Source organism: Alexandromys fortis, unplaced genomic scaffold, assembly GCF_014885135.2.
Source record: "Alexandromys fortis isolate MF-2015 unplaced genomic scaffold, M_Fortis_MF-2015_v1.1 scaffold_8_1_9099942, whole genome shotgun sequence".
Lineage (NCBI taxonomy): Eukaryota > Metazoa > Chordata > Mammalia > Rodentia > Cricetidae > Alexandromys > Alexandromys fortis.
In genome coordinates this window covers 7281136-7299212 of record NW_026067898.1, presented here as the reverse complement: position 1 = coordinate 7299212, position 18077 = coordinate 7281136, and the positions used below count along the sequence as shown (strand labels likewise).

The 18077-nt window shown below is 38.4% G+C and overlaps 1 protein-coding gene across 4 annotated transcripts in view; it reads left to right on the top strand.

Moving 5' to 3' along the window:
* Positions 1–18077, top strand: part of Agps (alkylglycerone phosphate synthase) — an 89505-nt gene that overhangs the window by 9508 nt on the left and 61920 nt on the right. For all 4 annotated transcript variants that reach the window (XM_050119727.1, XM_050119742.1, XM_050119752.1 and 1 more), the window contains exons 2-6: positions 10912–11001; positions 12224–12314; positions 14618–14738; positions 14932–15006; positions 17120–17191. In XM_050119727.1, the coding sequence (XP_049975684.1) occupies positions 10912–11001; positions 12224–12314; positions 14618–14738; positions 14932–15006; positions 17120–17191 (449 nt within the window). The remainder of the gene's footprint in view (positions 1–10911; positions 11002–12223; positions 12315–14617; positions 14739–14931; positions 15007–17119; positions 17192–18077) is intronic.

The window sequence follows — 18077 nt, the reverse complement described above, 5'->3', positions numbered from 1 at the left end:
TAATAATAAATTCAACTTTCTGTTTCATCTAACTCAAACCAATACTTAAAACCTAATCCTGGTGTTGGCGGTGCATGCCTTTAATCCCAGCACTCTAATTAGACTTTCACCAGTTTTGTGGGGGACTTTTCAGGTGATATTTCTTCTAAGACTCATTTTAATATTGATAATTATTGGCTGATTCTTAGTGACTCTACGTACATTTACATTGATGATTTCTCCAACTCTGCACACATGCACACATTGCACTCTGCACACATTGATGATTTCTCAATCACACATGAGCTATGTTTGGTTATTAGTTTTCAATCCCCAAATGCCACTGTTTCTCTTCACTTTTTTCATTATTTGTTTGCTTCAACCCAACATGTCTCCTACCAGCATTGAGCTCCATCCCCACCCTTTGTGCAGTCTGATGGAGCAGATACATTTCTTTTTTTTTTTTTTTTTTTTTTTTAGTTTTTCGAGACAGGGTTTCTCTGTAGCTTTGGTGCCCGTCCCAGAACTAGCTCTTGTAGACCAGGCTGGCCTAGAACTCACAGAGATCTGCCTGCCTCTTCCTCCCGAGTGCTAGGATTAAAGGCGTGTGCCACCACTGCCCGGCCAGATACATTTCTTTAGCTGTGTCTCACAACCTTCACTGACACCAACTCAGATAAAATTTTAATTTTTCTAATGCTGGGGACAAACCTAGAACCTTGTCAGTGGTCTCTGTAGCTGGGTTTTCTTTTTTTATTTTTTTAAATCATATATATCTTTTAAAAATGATTTCCATTCCATTATGAGACCAGTATGTGCTCAGGGAAACTGAGTGCAGCATGGTGGTGCTATGCTAACTTCTAACATTGCACAAGTGATTGGCAGATAGATACGGTGTTGAGGATGTAATAAATTTTATAATCATTGTGTACAGAGGGAGTCATAAATCTTTGAGAACGATAGAAGAAGCATTTCAGAAGAACTGCTCCCTGCATTAGTAGTTCTCGAGGGAGAGAGGGCATTTCGGAAAAGAGACTGGAACAGGTACAAAGATAAGCCGCCATAAAAGGGCATGATGTCCTAGGAGTGGTGATAAGGTTTTTGTGCCTGGGAATAGCTGGAGAGCGAGCAGTCTTTAAAGATGTTGTTGTTGTTTTGCTGCATGGGTGTTTTGACTGCATGCACATCTGTGTGCCTTGCACAGGGTGCCTACAGAGGCAAGTGGAAGCAGGTTGAAGGCAGAATATAGAGTTGCACATTTCTTTACCGATAGTTCCTGTTGATGCTGCTTGCTTTCTGCGTTGCCTTAACTTTCCTGTTTAGCTTTATGCTTTAGTCACGTGGATGTGAAAATCCTTATGCGTTTCTACCTCTGCTTAGCTGTAGTCTCTACCATATCCCAGAGAACGTTTGGAATGCATGGAAGTTGCATGCCACCCCAGTGAAGCCAACTACTTTCAGCTAGAAAGGAGCACTGTTTGCCCCTTGTTTTAGAAGACTTGGTACTCACTGTGGCCGTAGTTCGTGCTACAAACAGGTGATCAACTTTCTCACTTTGCTGTGTGGTTACTTTGCTTACAAAGTTCATGTGGAGAACCATGCAGTGGAGTTAAAACAAAAATCTCGTGATGTTTTAAGTAAGTTTACCATGTTATTTCATAGCTGTCCTGGGGACATGAGGGCTAGGGCTGCAGTTTGCATACGTCTGGATCCTAGTGTGTCAGGTATTGTTTGAGTGGACCCGGACCTGGTGTAAAGACAGCTGTATTCCTGAACTAAGAAGGAATGGATGCTGATTGTAAACCTCCTAGTTTACAGAATGGTGTAACACCATGGAACTGTTGAGTGGATGTGGTAGAAAGTAGTAAAAACCCAGCTGGACTGAGAGTAGAGAGGGACTTAGTGGCAACCACACACTTGGAATAGAGGAAACGAACCACTAACAGCCGCCACCTTCTGCACCAGGAGGTCTGGTGGGACTGAAGAGCAGACCCCGGCGGTTCTGCTTTGCAGGCCATTGTCAGGAACATGGGCCTCACACTCGCCAGGGATATGTATCTTTGTTCTCATTAGAAATTCTTGGTGGCTCTAAGGAGCCATGGCTCATTGTTGCCACCATGTGAAATGTTTACCATGCATACGTGGACTTTGAATAAATATTCTTGTGCTAGAGGCAAATTAATTGATTAAAAAAATTTTTAATTTTGTGCTTATAAGACTAACATGTAGCCAGGTGGTGGTGGCACACGCCTTATATTCTAGCTCTTGGTAGGCAGAGGCAGGCAAATCTCTGAGAGTTCGAGTCCAACCTGGTCTACAAGAGCTAGTTCCAGGACAAGCTCCAAAGCTACAGAAAAACCCTGCCTCAAAAAACTAAAAATAAATAAATAAAGACTAACATGTATAAAACTAGGAAAAGTTGTATAATAGATAATATTTACTAAGATTTAGCTAAAAATTCCTTTGGATAGCTCTCATTTGCCTGCGTCCCTCTAAGAGTTGGGCAGAGGTCTGTGAGCCCCCTGCCTGGGAAGCACATCTGTAGTCCCTGTTACCCTTTCCCCCTTTCCACTCTTCCCTGGTGTTTCCCATTCATTGCTGAACTCCACTTAGGTGAGTGCAGTGGGCTTTTATTTTCTTTCTTTCAGTGCTAATCTATGGATTTGGAAAAGGCTGGTGAGAGCAAGTTGATTTTATAGCACTGACCTTAAGTATGATCTTCCTTGTTCAGTAGATGAGCCTTCTGCTCTTGGCTTCTGCTCAGGCCCTAAAGTAGTGTTTTCCTGTGTGGATGACTCTACTGGAAAATCCTAGGAGTGTTTCTTCAAAATGTGGATTCTCAGCTCCCACTACCAGACATTCTAGTCATAGGTTAGGTTTACGGTGGCATCTAGAACTATGCAATTAAAGTGAGCAACGTCATATAGCTGGTGTGAGTGAGTCCTCTAACAGTGTGTGAGTGTCCATATCCATGAAGATGTTGGGTGTCTTTCTCTATTGCTGTCTACTTTACTGCCTCGAGACAGGGTCTCCTAATTCACCTTTTCCACCTCAGTGTTGGGATACCGGCATACCACCATTCCTGGCTTTTATGTGGATGCTGGAAACTGAATTCAGGTCCTTGCCTTCACAGCGAGTACACTTTTCTGCTGTGCCATCTCCTAAGTCCCTGTTCCAAGCTTTGTGAGGCTCATCCCCCTCCCCCTTTGGGTTCCTGGAAGCAAAGATGACAATCTCAACTACCTGTTATCAAGCAGAAGGGATGTTGATGATTATTATTAATATTGTAGGTAAAACAGGAATAGCTTTCTATAGCAAGAATACTGACTATATCTAGTAATATAATGTTCAGTTTTGTCTGTTTTAGGCCTTTGCTTGGATGGGTGGTCTGACCCTGAAGGACAGCTTTCAAAGAGAACTAGGGCTTGATATCTGTAGTGACTGGCTTGCCTAGGTGTGAAGACAACTCTCTGTTTTGTTCAGCTTTACAGTTTATACAGAACTGCATGACTCTTTCAGAAGGCCTTTGCTCCCTTACTGAGTCGTCAGTTCAGGAAACCTGAGATCCAGTTCCTTTTCCAGTTGCTAGATCAGGAAACGAGTTGGAGCGGTTGAAATCAATTAGATTTTCCAGTCAGTACTGGAGAAGACTGAAAGTCCTTCCAGAATCCTTAGGTGGGTTAGATTAAAAGCAGACAGTGAAGGAGAAAAGAGCCATGGAAGTACAGTTGAGGGAACACAAGGAGAATCTATATGGTCTCCTTCCTTAGCTGGCAGTTTCTGATGCTGATTTGGGTGGTTTTCAGGATAGAGTAAGTTACTTGTACCCTTTCAGGTCTTTACAAGGTAGGTGCCAAACTTGTATAGGAGTGGGTGGGTGTCTGCTCTAGACCAAGGTATGCTTGACTAATACTTGTATTTACATTTCCAGAGACACTCAAACACCAATATAATTTTAATTGGCAGAATTTGGGGTGGTAGTTAAGAACAGTGTTAGAATAAGGGCCTGGTGTGCCTGGGGCTTGCCACATTGTTGTGTCAGTTTGAAAGGGTGGTGTTGCCTCACTTACTCCAGTTTTCTCTCCTTAGACCCCCTTTCTTGTTTCTTTCTTGTCTACAGGAATGTCCCCTATCTGTGTTTCCTTTAGCTTTTATTTTTAGACACAGTTTTCAACCCTTGATCCAATCCTGCAAACTATAAAAGGTTTTGACTGTGGAGAGTATTTGGTTTGTTATATGTTGAACCTGTGATTGTAGCATACTTCTGTTTTTAAAATAATGCTAGAAACTCCTTTTTTTTAAGCTGGGTGGTAGTGGCACTTGGGAGGCAGAGGCAGGCAGATCTCTGTGAGTTTGAGACCAGTCTGGTCTACAAGAGCTAGTTCCAGGACAGGCTCCAAAGCTACAAAGAAATCCTGTCTCAAAAAAACAAAAAACAAAAAAACAAAAAAAAAAAAACCCAAAAAACCAAATCAAAACAAAAATCATGAGAGAGTTTGGGAAGTAATTCTAGACACAGAAGAACATAATTAAGCACAGCTTCTTGGTAGCATCATTTTCTCGGGTGGGCTCTGTTTGCTAGAAGCAAGCACATCTCATTTAAGAGAGGCTTCCTGACTTAGCTTTAGCTGCAGATACCTTGCAGCTGTTTTAAGAGGACCTGCCAGCAAACACTTAACTATCTAGAACCCCCATCTTGTCAGAGTCCTGTAACTAATCATTTAGATTGCATAGCACATTATCCCCACCAGTGACCAACTTAATTAGCAAGCAGGTAGACTAGGTCATGATGGAAAACAAAGTTATTACTTTTTATTGTAAGCCAGCAAGTTTGTAGTACTTTATTACAACAGCCATAGGCAGCGTTAGAGGATTCAGTGATTATATTAGTTAGCTTTTCTCATTACTGTGACAGCTTAAGGGAAGAAAAGAAGTGTGTGTTTAGATTGTAGCCCATTGTGGCAGGGAAAGCACCCTGACTGCTTTGTTTACATCTTTCTGCTAACTCAGCTTGTTTTGTAGAAATTATTCTTTTCAAATTGGGCATGGTAGCACATGTCTGTATCCCAGCACTTGGGGGAGGGTCAAGAGGTAGAGAGGCCAGTCTTAGACTGCGGGAGACCATGAAGTTTCCGAGGCTGACTGCTGGATCTTCAAAGTGCAGTGACCATGCCTGCATTCTTCCGACAATACCTTGAATAGACTGCAGGTAGGCCATGTTCAGTTGTGATGTGTCTGCCCCACACCTCACAGTGTCTCCAGCTTATTGATTGGATGCTTTCTACAGTCCCAGTTCTGTGATGAATTAGACTCACGGTTTTGCAAGTAGAGGTTCTCTCAGGAATACTCAGAAGTGTCCATGGCCCTGCACAGAAAGTGAAATTAGTGCACCTTGGGATTAGTGCATGGTTCCTTCTCTCTGGGAAATACCAGCATAATCAGATAAAGGTAGGGTGGTGCATTTTATATCAATTTTATATCAGGCGATAGGAGATAGTGTGTGATTCAGGTGCTGATCAAAGCCTAATGACATTCAGTTTATTTTCTAAGTCAGATGTAGCATCTCACAATTAGGCGTGATAGTCTGTTCAGGTTTTCTCTAAAATAACTAACTATTGTATATAGAGCCAAGCTGTTTGTATTAACTCCCTGTTTGAAAGGGAGATTCATATCCAATGCAGGCAATGTATATTGTAAACATTTTTGAAAGCTTTCTTACTGAGCTCTTAAATAATTTTGTAGGATTGGCGGGCTAGATATGAAGATGACTTTAAATTTATTTCAGAAGACCTACATTTTAGTTAAACTTAGAATATAGTATTAATCCCTCTTCCCTTATCAATCTTTAGATTTCTAGTGAGAACCTCCCACCCCCCACTTTTTAAATAAAGAAATTGGTGGTAATCTTTTTTGTAGGATTTCCCTCAGTCAAATCTCTCCCTCTACAATATTGACCTTGGTCTATGAGATTTTTTTGTTAATAGTGTATCTTTTCAATAAGTGTGTGTGTGTGTTGTGTGTGTGTATTGCCATCTTTCTCATCACTGTTTTTGTTTTTGTTTTGTGAGACAGGGTTTCTTTGTGTAGCTCTGGTTGTCCTAGAACTCTCTCTATTGACCAGACTGACCTCGAAGTCACAGAGATTCTCCTGCCTCTGCCTCTGCCTCCTGAGTGCCTGGCTCTCATCACTTCCTATTTCACATGATCTCCTCTGGTTGTACCAGCCTTGAAGCAGTTCATCACAAGCCAGAGAATAAAGATCTTTATTAGAGAATCTTGAGGAGGGCTAGAATTTCTGTACATTGTGTGATTGACGCTGAGGTTGGCTTGGCCAGCACTGGGACTACTGACTCCTCTTGTCTCACGCTTCCAAACTGTAACAGACTGGTCAAAACTTACCTTCATCTTGACTGAGTAAGAAGTGAGGTGTCTTTCATTAGAATTTTATCAGAAAAGCTTTAAAAGTTATTAGCTAACTGATCTTAAAAATTTTGTTAACCCAGAGAAAAGTAGGTGAATTATCTTTTTCCTTTTTCTGGTTTTTGCATGAGAATACCTTTCTTAGAAAAAGTAATGGCAGAGGCCACATACTTAGATCCCCCCACCCCCAAGCTTGTAACTTACTATTGATGAGGAGTGGGGTTGTAATGATCAGTATCTAGGTACAGACCCAGAAGTGAGCCTTCCCATTAAGACTAAATAAAGGAGCTCCCTACGGATTAGGATTAGCAGTACTAGGTCTAAACATTCCACTGAATGGCCAAGTAACAGGCCTGGGGAGTGGGAAAATGGTGTTTGCAAACTACACATCTCCTAGGAAATACTGCCACCTTGTGTATATGTGATGCTATTTTATAAGTATTCGTTTTATTGCAACAAATAATTCTTTTTCATATTTGTACTACTTGGTTCTGCAAGTTTGCAAAACTTTTTTTAATAGAGTAAAATCAAGCCGTCTTCTTTTTGACAGTAAGAAGAATCAGGTTTTGAAGACATCAGATTGGGTGTAGTTAGTTCCAGAAAATAGGAGATTATACTTATTTACCTATGGTTTAGTTGTGGAAAACTTTCTTTTATCAGAATATTTGGGAAAACTGTGGATTTTTGAAATTCTTTATTTTAGTTTTTCTGGTGCCCTGGGATTATTATGCCATACAGCCCGGTTACTATGTGATGGGGGGGGGGGCGTATCGTGTGCCTGCCTTCTTGATACAGCCATAGTCATTGCTTCTTCAATGTTTCCTTTAAGCTCTGTAGAATGACTACAGTGGGAACACAGACTAGTGCCTTGGAGAAAATATTAAAGTGGTTTCCTGAGGGTGTCATTTAGTGGGTTTCAGATATTGTCATGAGGCTGGGACACAGAGTTGAAGACCACAACTTAGCCATGTGACCATGGCCTCTCTCTGTAAACTTCCTCATCTGGAAAAGGTGGGACAGGACAGTAGATTCTAAGGGGTCTTGTAACACGTGGAGCTCTACTCTTGTTGGCAATGCTGGAGTTGTAATCCTATCAAAGCACTTGCAGTCTTCCACCCAGGAGGATAATCCCCAAAGCTTTGCTTTGGCTCATGGAGGCATCCTTCCTGACTGGGCCAGTGGCGAGGCAGCTCATCACACTAAGCAGCACGTAGCAGAGCAGACTAGTCCTTCTATGCCTGGACTGTATGAAAGAGACCAGGGAGCCACAACCCCTTTTAGGACATGTCCCTACTGACTCTCTCTAGACTTCCTACTAGACCTCACCTATTAAGGGCTTTATCATAACACCTTGCCTGGGGACCAGGCCTTTAACACAAGGAATGTTTCTGGTTCAAACTTTTGCAAAAAGAATTTTCTGATTGGGTTAAAGAGAAAGAACACACCATTAGCTTCCAACAGAAAGCTTGAAGATTCTTTAGGATAGTTTCTAATTTGAAATGTAAGGCCAAATCTTCTTTAGCATTCCCATCTCCTTATTTGTATACTTACTACTGTGAGAATGGGGCTCTACCTACACCTGGAGCTAGACTGGCAACTAATTGAAACACCCCAGCTGTCTTCTTTTTTCTGCTCTCTCTTCCTTCCACCTGACTTTTTATGTCCTCGCTGGGCTCTAAACTCAGGTTTGAGTGCCAGGCATCAAATGTTTTTATATACTAAGTATCTCTCCAGCCCTGAGCTGTGAAGTTTTCCTGTAAAGGTATTCCTAGAAGTCTATTCTACACCGTCCTCCACATTATGTAGGAATGTTGTAGGATTAGGAGAAAATATTAAGCCAGGTGAAGCCCACACCTTTAATCCCAGCAGATCTTTGTGAGTTTGAGGCCAGCCTGGTCTACATAGCAAGTTCCAGGACAGTGAGGGCTATGTAGAGACTCTGTCTTAAAATAGAAAGGAAATAGGCATTAATGTGACCTATCTATAAATTTAATCTTTGAGTAGATGCTCTTGAGATGTTTGAGCAGTCTTTTTTTATAGAGACTATATTTTATTGATAACAAACCATGATTTTATTGTTATTTTTATTGTTTGGTTTTTGAGATAGGGTCTCACTATGTAACCTAGACTTGCCTTGAACTTGTGATCTTTTGCCTCTGCATTCCTAGTTCTAGGAAACCATTATTTCAATGGTTTTGTCAAGAGAAAACTCTTGGTTTTGTCTCAACTTTATGTATAGAGACTTTTTGTACATATTTGGTTACTTGTATCTGATTCATTGTACTATACTCGTGTTTGTTTGAAAAACCTTTAGTCTATGCCAATAATTGTTATAAAAATTTACTTCTCAATTTTTGTTTCCTTCTTCCTTGAGAATTACGGAAAATTTGAAAAGTACTTTCTCGTGAGAGCATCTTTGTTTATTCTGAATTAGTGCTTTTACTGTATTTAAAAAGAGGTGGGTTTCTAGCTGGGTATAGTGGCAAGCTTATTTTGAATTAATATGACATTAGCCTTTTTGAATAGAAAACAATTTTCATTTAGTTATTTTCATTTCAAGCTGCATAGCTGAAACATTTGCTACTAATTTATTTCAGTAGCTAAGATCACACCAGGAACTCTTGTAAACCAAAACTAACACCATACTTAAGTGTGGCTCTGCACATGCTCAGACCAGTGTATTTCCTGTGTGATGTGCATTACTGATTTTGATGACAGTGGTCTTTGAAATTATGAAATCTAGCATTTGGAAATGAAAAATGAAATATTGAAAGCCAATTTAGTCATTAGTGGTTATCTGTAGATCTAGATTGGTAGTTATGTTGAAGTTGAAGAGTGTAGGTGGTTTATAAAGCTAGCACTGACTTTTCTATGTCTTTTTATATTTTCAAAGTACCAATACTTTGGTTCTGTGGTCCTTTACCCTCTGTTTTAGTTTCTGTTCATTAACCTCGCCTCTGGTCTTTATTATTTTTCCCATCTACTGCCTTCAGGCTTGACCTGTTGTTCCCTTCCTGAGGAGTTCATTAGGTCTGAATGTGCTCTGCAGTTGAGATGTAAAGACAGACATGTAAGCTGCTCTCGGAACCACCTTTGCTCTATCTCAGAGGTTCCGATAAGGTTTGATTTTTTTTTTTATTTTTTTCATTTGAGTCTAGTAATTTTTAAACTTCCCCCTTGATTTCTCCGGTTACCCACAAAGTGCATTGTTCAGCCTCCATGAGTTTGTATAGCCTCTGTAGTTTCTCGCTATCACTCTAAGACTAGGGTATAAAATATCATTTTCTTTTTAGTTTGTTAAGACTTGATTTATGGCCTAAAAGGTAGCACTTATATTTTAAATCTGCTTTATTAATGTGTCTGCTAGTAGTTGAACTACCTTATATTGGTCTTTTTCATTATAGCAAAAAATTAAAAATTCTGATGTATTCCTAGCACATGTGAAAGTCAGTGAGTCCCTAGTTTTAACCACAGCTATTCAGACCATCTTACGATTTATTTACTTACACTATTAAGGATCAGTTTCAGGATTTTGAGCCTGCCAGGCTATCTCCCATGCTTTAAACTTAGTGTACAAAATGAAGTATTGATCTTATAATCACACTTCTTTTCATTTGTCTTTGAATGAATTAAATTTATTGACTGTAGCTCACTGTGTAGCATCTACTGCTTATTACAGTGAGTTTATATTTAGAATGGTTAATATGTAGGCATTTTAATATGTTCTCATTTTTATTTCAACTAATAGTAATAGATATAAGATCTTTTAAATGGTTGGTTTTGAAATGTTTAGCAAAAGTTACTTTTAAAAGAGTTAAAGTTATGTTTAGTTTTTGTGTGTGTGTATGTATGAGAGAGAGAGGTGGAGGAGAGAGATAAAAATAAAGAATAGTAATATTAGTTTTAAGAGGTAAACTCAACATGAAAAGACTGAAATGAGAGACTATGATATTTTTTCTAGTATCTTTTGCTTTACCCCTGCAATGGTGCGCACACGGATACCCATTGTGAGGCTAGTTCGTGAATGCTTTGTGTGTTTTGGGAAGAGTACTAGAGTAAGACAAAGGGCTGAGGGGCTCAGAGGTCGGCACATGAAAGTCTGTATAAGTGAGTTGATCTTGGGGTTTGCCTTTGTAGTTTTACCCGTTCTTTTAGTATTAAAGTGGAAATGGTGGTGATTGCTGATAGTATGATGTTATGTATATAGGATATATATACACTTATGTGTCTCTGTGGATTATATGTGTGTATGTGTGTGTGTGTGTGTGTGTGTGTGTGAGAGAGAGAGAGAGAGAGAGAGAATATTCGTGAAAGTGGTGTATGTGGGTATGTGACGTGCACGTGGAATCTAGAGGTGTTGAGTTCTCCAGGTGGTTGTGAGCCACCACATGTGGGTTCTGGTTGCCAAACTCCTCTGTAAGAACAGCACACACTTTTAATTGCTGAGCTATCTCTAGCACGAGCATAGGTCTTGTATGTGTATATACATATGTATGTTTTTCTTCGCATTAGGCAAGAAGTTATGAAATGGAATGGATGGGGCTATAATGATTCCAAGTTCTTCTTCAATAAGAAGGGCCAGGTTGAGCTGACTGGGAAAAGGTAACCCTGCTTTTTAAGTTTATTTTATTCCTCTTTTCCTCTTCCTATATTTTTTAAACACATGAGAAAGGGAATGGTAGTATGATGGTTCCTCCTCTAAGCGTAAAGTTACCAGCATTTTGCTATATTCCCTTATATCCTATATTTTAAATTCTGATGGCATCATAATGCCTATACTTTTATATTTTTTAAATTCGCTCTAATATAATCATTTATATATTAATTAATATGATCACATTTCTAAAGTAACAAAGCTTGTTAAAATATCTAATGTTTTAATCCATATTCTCATTGGCCCTGTTTTCTTACAAAAGATTTCTAAAGATAGTTTTCTGAATCAGGATCCAAAAGATTCATCCAGCCACCGCTGGTCCTCCATGCTTTTGATTTATTGGAAGTGAATTTCTTTTTACGTCTGGTAATTTCCATCTGGGTTTGGGTTATAATGAAAGGTAACAAACACCTTTAAGGTTGTTAGGACAGCATTAATTAAGAGCAGAGAGGATGTGGTGGTGCTCTTAAGAGACTTTATCTAGGGCAGTGGTTCTCAACCTTCCTGATGCTGCGACCCTTTTATATAGTTCTTCATGTTGTGGTAACCCCAACCATAAAATAATCTTTGTTGCTACTTCACAGCTGCAATTTTGCTATTGTTATGAATCATAATCTGAATATCTGATGTGCAGCATGTCTGATAGACGATCCTTGTGAAAGGGGTTGCAACCCATAGGTTGAGAACCTCAATCTAGGTAGTGATAGAAGTAGAGAATTTACCTGCTGGTTTTAGAGACTGGAGGTTTGCAGTGCTCCCTCTGTAAACAGCATGGGTTCCCTAAGGCTTCATTTCCTGCATCACTGAGTTCTGATCTAAAGACATGAGGGAAATGAAGAACAAAGGTGTATTCTGTCAGCTTTTAAAGGTGGGCATGGGGAAAGTGGGTACTTGGCATATTTGCTTCAGGGGTAGGCAGTTCTCCCCTCTCTCCAAAACCCATACAGGAATAAGTCCCCAAACATGGATCTGGGTACTCTGTAATTAAATATGTAGTATGCAAGCAGTTTTGTTAATAAAACGTTTAGGAACTGCTTGATTATTCCTAGAAGCAAGATCTAAACTTCACTTTTAGATAAAGATACCTCCCTGTCTCGAAAAACCAAAAAAAAAAAATTAATCTTAGATAAAGATACCTCTCTCTAATAATCTTTATCTCTTGTACCTTAGGTACCCTCTCAGTGGCTTGGCTTTACCAACTTTGAAAGACTGGATCCAGAAAACCCTTGGAGTAAATCTGGAGCATAAAACTACCTCTAAAGTAAGCAAACAGTAGTTATAAATGCTCAGTTGTGCTTTTCATGCCTGCTCAGCTCTCATCATAGCTTGTTACATTGTTTGGTGCAGTTTTCTTGAGAAGCCTATTATACTGGGCTTGTTTAGTTCAGTTTTTCTAGTGTTAGAGATCTAGATCCCAACCTCAGAATTGGCCAGATTTATCAGGCGGACTTTCTATGCCTTGGTGATTCTAAATTGAGCTGAGTGTAAAAACTGTTTTGTTTCGTACTGGGTGGCACTTAGTGCAAGCTAAGTTCATTCTGTGAGAGCTGTTGGTTTTACACAAGGCTTAAATTAAAATAAGAGGCCGATATTATTGTAAATGTTATCTAGGATAAATATGTGCTAATTTAAGGTGAAGATATACTTTAATATTATTCCATATAATTTTTAATATTAAAACAGATAGGATACATGAAGAATTACATTTAGTGAAAATGTGAATAAGATAATCAATATTTTAATTAGTTTTATAGTGGTGTTAAAAATTTTTAATCTGACCTGGTGTCAGTGGCCCATGCCTGAAATCCCAACACTTGGGTGGTAGAGGCAGGAAGATTATAAATTTGAGATTAGCTTGAGCTACATAATGAGGTCTTTACAGAAAAGAATAAAGCCAAAATCTTCAAAAAAATTCTTAAACTTTATGCATATGAAACCAGTGAAATATTTGGCATTTCTTTATATTGTCATTATTCTTACTGTTATTTTGCTATGCATGGTAGTCATCTCATCTCTCCAATTGTATATTCAGTTCATAAGTATGGACTGCCTTATGTCCTGTATTCAGCATGTAATTGTTTCTAGGAGTTGGAGCAATGGCTTGGTAGTTGAGAACACTTAATACTTTTGCAGAGAATCTGGGTTCAGTTCCCAGAGCCCACATGATGTTTCTAACTGCACTTCTGTTTTTTTTTTAATAATTTAAAGTGCCAGATAGTATATTTGTTAGAATTCTCTTGGTTATTTCCTTTTAGTAACTATAGGATAAATTTTATGAAGGCAAGACCACACCCTTCCACCACCATCCCCATTAACTAATCACTGTTTCCACAGTGTCTAGAACAGTGCCTGGCTTTTTGGAGTAAAAGTAAATATTTATCTGAATGAATAAAGTACTTTAACAGACTAAGAAAGAATAGAAATATCAGACATTTTTGTTTGTATTTTCTTTTTTAAAAATATTTATTTATTTATTTATTTATTTATTTATTTATTTATTATGTATACAGTGTTCTGTCTGTGTGTATGCCTGCAGGCCAGAAGAGGGCACCAGACCCCATTACAGATGGTTGTGAGCCACCATGTGGTTGCTGGGAATTGAACTCAGGACCTTTGGAAGAGCAGGCAATGCTCTTAACCTCTGAGACATCTCTCCAGTCCCTGTTTGTATTTTCTTATATATTCTTTATCTTAAATTCTGTATTAACTTTCTTTATATTCCAGTTTATAAGTTTGACAAGCTCTTAGGTGCTTTTCACAACAATTAGTTTACTTAATCTGATTTCCATATAGTAGCAGTACACGTTTGGTTATTACTTTGATTAACATGTGAAGAAACTGAGGCTCATAGAAGATGAATGGCATGTGGTTTTAACTTTATAGTTGAAGGTTGGATTGAAGGTACTTGATGAAATTGAGTACAAGTTTATTTTACGTCATGCGTTTCTATTCATGTATTTCATGCATGTGAGTGCTCTATGTTCATGCACACCAGGAGTCTGACCCCAGGACAGATGGTTACGGGCAACCTAGTGCTGCTTGGAATTGAGCTCAGGACCTCTGGAAAAGCAGTCAGGTGCTCTTACTGATGGGCCTCTCTCTAGCCCCAAGTCATGTACTTTTAAACTACCCAATAATAATTTTATTACTTAACATGAAATTTTCTATGCAATTTAGAAATGGCCATAGAAGAACAGGAGATGGTAAATTTTAGCCATAGGTGAAATTTTTCAATATAAAAAGCACCTGATATTTTTAAACTAGAGGTTTAAGACTTCCCTGTCTTTTCTATTGTTGATTGCCTCTTCATTGTCAGTTACAAAGGGAGCCAGAGAAACAAAGAGAAAGCATAGTCTCCCTGTTATACATATTATGGGATATGATTAACCAACAATTTATACTTTGCTACTGTTACCAAGTTGGACTTTATGACTTGATACTTTCCTATGTATTTAGCATATATTGAATGTTAAAAAAAACTGCATTTTAAAATCATTCTCCTAGCAGAGGGGATCAAAATTTGTTATTTAGAAGTAAGTCAAAGAAACCAATTTTATTTTTTAGGCATCCTTAAATCCTAGTGAAGTACCTCCCTCTATTGTAAATGAAGATTTCCTTCAGGAACTTAAAGAAACTCGTATTTCCTACTCACAGGAAGCAGATGATCGAGTGTTCCGAGCTCATGGTAGGTTGCTTACACTGGGGCTGTCCACACTGGTGCTGCTCACACTGGGGCTGCTCACATATGTACTGGTTACACTGGTGTTCCTCACATTGGTGCTGCTCACGCTGGGGCTGCTCATATTGGCTTTCTGACATTATTTAGAAGCTTCCTGTAAGTTAAATTGTTTTGCATTTTTCTTTTTAACCACAAACAGGTCATTGTCTTCATGAGATATTTTTGCTCAGGGAAGGGATGTTGGAGCGGATTCCTGATATAGTTGTTTGGCCAAGTAAGTTTTAACTCTATATCGTTTTAGAATAATTTGTTTCCAAACACATTGTCAGTTCTCTGAGAAATTTATTTAATTTTAATATGAATTTCTTACTGGTTCTGAAACCTAGTTTTCGTTTGAATAAGAACAAGCTTTGAAAGAAGGTTGTAGTTTGCAGCAATGCATTTTGAGGCATTGTGGAATTTAGCTGTTTCAAGATGTGGAGATAGTTGTTTCCTTTTGTAGTTTGGAGTTCCACACATATGCATACTTGCATAGACACCTGTGAAGTCAATTGAAGTTGTCTTTAAATCTGTTAAATTTGCATCTTAATTATACTATGTGGAACTTTGCTGATTTAAGATGAGGCAATGCCCTTCAGGCAGGGCTTTTTTCCATTGTAAACATCATATAGTGTGGATGTCTTTTGTTTCCAGGCACTCCTGTAACAAAATTAACTTTAATTATTCTTATTCCCTCTCTATTTCTCTCCCTGTCTTCCCTTCTTTCTGTCCCCCCCCCCCCAGTATATGGTATAGTGCATACTTGTGAATGTGTATGTATATACCTTTGCACATGTGTACAGAAGCCGGGGCAGGACCTTTGGGTATCTTTCTGTTTCTCTCTTACTGCCGTGTGAGACGATTTCTCACTGGACCAGAAACTTACCATTTCTGCTAGGCTGACTGGTTACTGAGCTCTCAGGATCTACCTACCTTTGTCTTCCATGTGCCCAGTGCTAGAATTACAGGCACATACATCCATCCATGCCTGGCTTCTTATTTAGGTAGTGGAGAATTTATCTTCGGTTCTTATGCTTTCAAAGCAAGAGCTCTTATTTATGAAGCCATTCCTAACCATCATATATTGTCTTTTAAACTGCTGATAGTGACAGCCTAAACATAGAATTTGATTAAAAGTTGAAGTGGACCTGCAGATTCATGGTAGAGTATGTGGTTTAGCATAGTTAAGATTTTGGGTTTCCTGTCCCACAAAGGAACTATTATTCAAAGGCTGAGTATTTCTAGCTCTGTGCAAACTGAAATAGATAATTATAATATTTGTAAAACAAGACCTTTGCTTACACAAGTATGTATCAGTTTGCCTGTTTCTCCTAACTCCCTTCTTTCTCGTCCAGGACCTTAGCAGTTAATATTATAATTTTCAGTTTCCTTGCCTCTAAGCTTTGTCTTCCATGTGATCAATGTTCTGTGAGACTGATCTTAGGAGACCCTTGCCGCATAGCTCCCTCCTTAAAACCTCACTCGTGCCCCACTGCCAAGGATAGCTGCAGTAGTACCGTCTCACTTGGCAGTTTTTGTTATTTAGGTAGCTTTAGTTATAGACAGAGAGAAGGAGTTCATGTGCTACTCTGTTTGTGTAGGAATAAAGAAGCAGTAGTGCTAAAACTAGTGGGTGAAGTATGAGAAATACGCTGTTTATATAGTCTTTATATAGTTATTGATTTCAACAGGAAATAAAGCATCCTTCTGGTACAGTTAAGTGGTTGACAGTACCTACCTAATCATACGAGCAAAGTTAGATTACCAGAAATGAGACACGTCTTTGGTTATACCATGCTGAGAAAAAGGCATGGCTTTACTACTGTGGGATACCTACCAACTGTTTAGTCTCTGTTTGATCTTAGGGAAACATACAGACTCAGAGATTAGTTTGAAATAATTGCCTAAAGTTTCTCAGAAGTGTCATTGTCTTGAAAGTCACAGATAGATAAGGAAATGCCTGTTTAGAGGGGACTACCAAGGCATAACAGCTAGAATCAATGTGATTCCAGGCTTGACCCTGATCCGAAAAGGAATGTGTGGGATGTTGGAGGAAGGGCTGTAGATTGCTTTTGTCAATGTAAATTGATTGGTTTTGAAAATTAGACACCTTCCTTATATGAGATATTAATGTTTGAGAATGTGACATGAAAGACATTTTTAATATAATTTTTAAAGACTGCAATGGTTAAAAATACAGAGTTGAAAAGAATCTTAATACAACCATTTAACATGTTACAGGTAAATAAGGAAAAAGTTTAGATTTTCAAGTTTATTGACCCTTAGTTTGTAAGAGTATGCAAATTTTATTTATATGCCTATAGTTAATACATTTTTCTTTTCAACAGTGTGTCATGATGATGTAGTTAAGATTGTGAATCTAGCGTGCAAATATAACCTTTGTATCATACCAATTGGTGGTACGTATTGTGTTTTTCAATTTTAATATGATTAAATTTGTTCTATTTAAGATATTTGTACTTTTAATTGTATTCCATTGAGAACAAGTATTGTGATTATAATGTAGTTATTGTAAAAAAAATGGGCTTATAGTGATTGTTGTGTTGTACGTAGGTCTGCCTAAAAGCTTGAGCTGTTGTTTGCTTTTAGTTCATGTTTTTTTTCCTTTTATGGATCATAGTTGAAGATGTGCTTTAATGTTAAATAAGAAAATGTTTGTTTAGTAGTTTTTTAGTCTATATGTCTGTGGGGATCATTTTATTTTTCTGAAACAAAGTGTAAATGTACCTGTTGTCTTTGGAGCTCCAGAGTGATCCTGGAACGCTGTAAGAATTAAAAGTTCACCAGATGGCTAGTCAGTGCCTCCGACCACAGGAAGCTAGCATTCATTACTTTCTATCTTAAACTGGTCTTTGAGTTTGTTGTTATAGTTGTAGACTGCAGGACTTTAATAAATAAGGCAAAGGAAGTTACCTTCATTCACTGTGTTGTCATTGGTGAGTGGCGATCAGATCCGCATTCCTAGGAGCCCCAGACTCCCTCTCCAGCTGATACTTCCTTTTAGTTAGTGAACAGAGGCAGCGCGGTACCACTAAACTATGAATTCTTCTTTTATTGAAAATGATGTTATAAGCAAGTGGTTGTAAATAGCCACAAGTGCCACATTTGCGACTGACAATCTTGCCTGGTGAAATTACACTGATGTGTAAAGATTACGTCTTCTGGAAATTGAATTCCAGAGGTTTTTTTCCCCCACATAGACTGTATGGAAATAGCAACTAAAATTTTATTTTGATATGAAGTGATGCAGATATAATTAAAAACTTAAAATATTGTATTATTCAT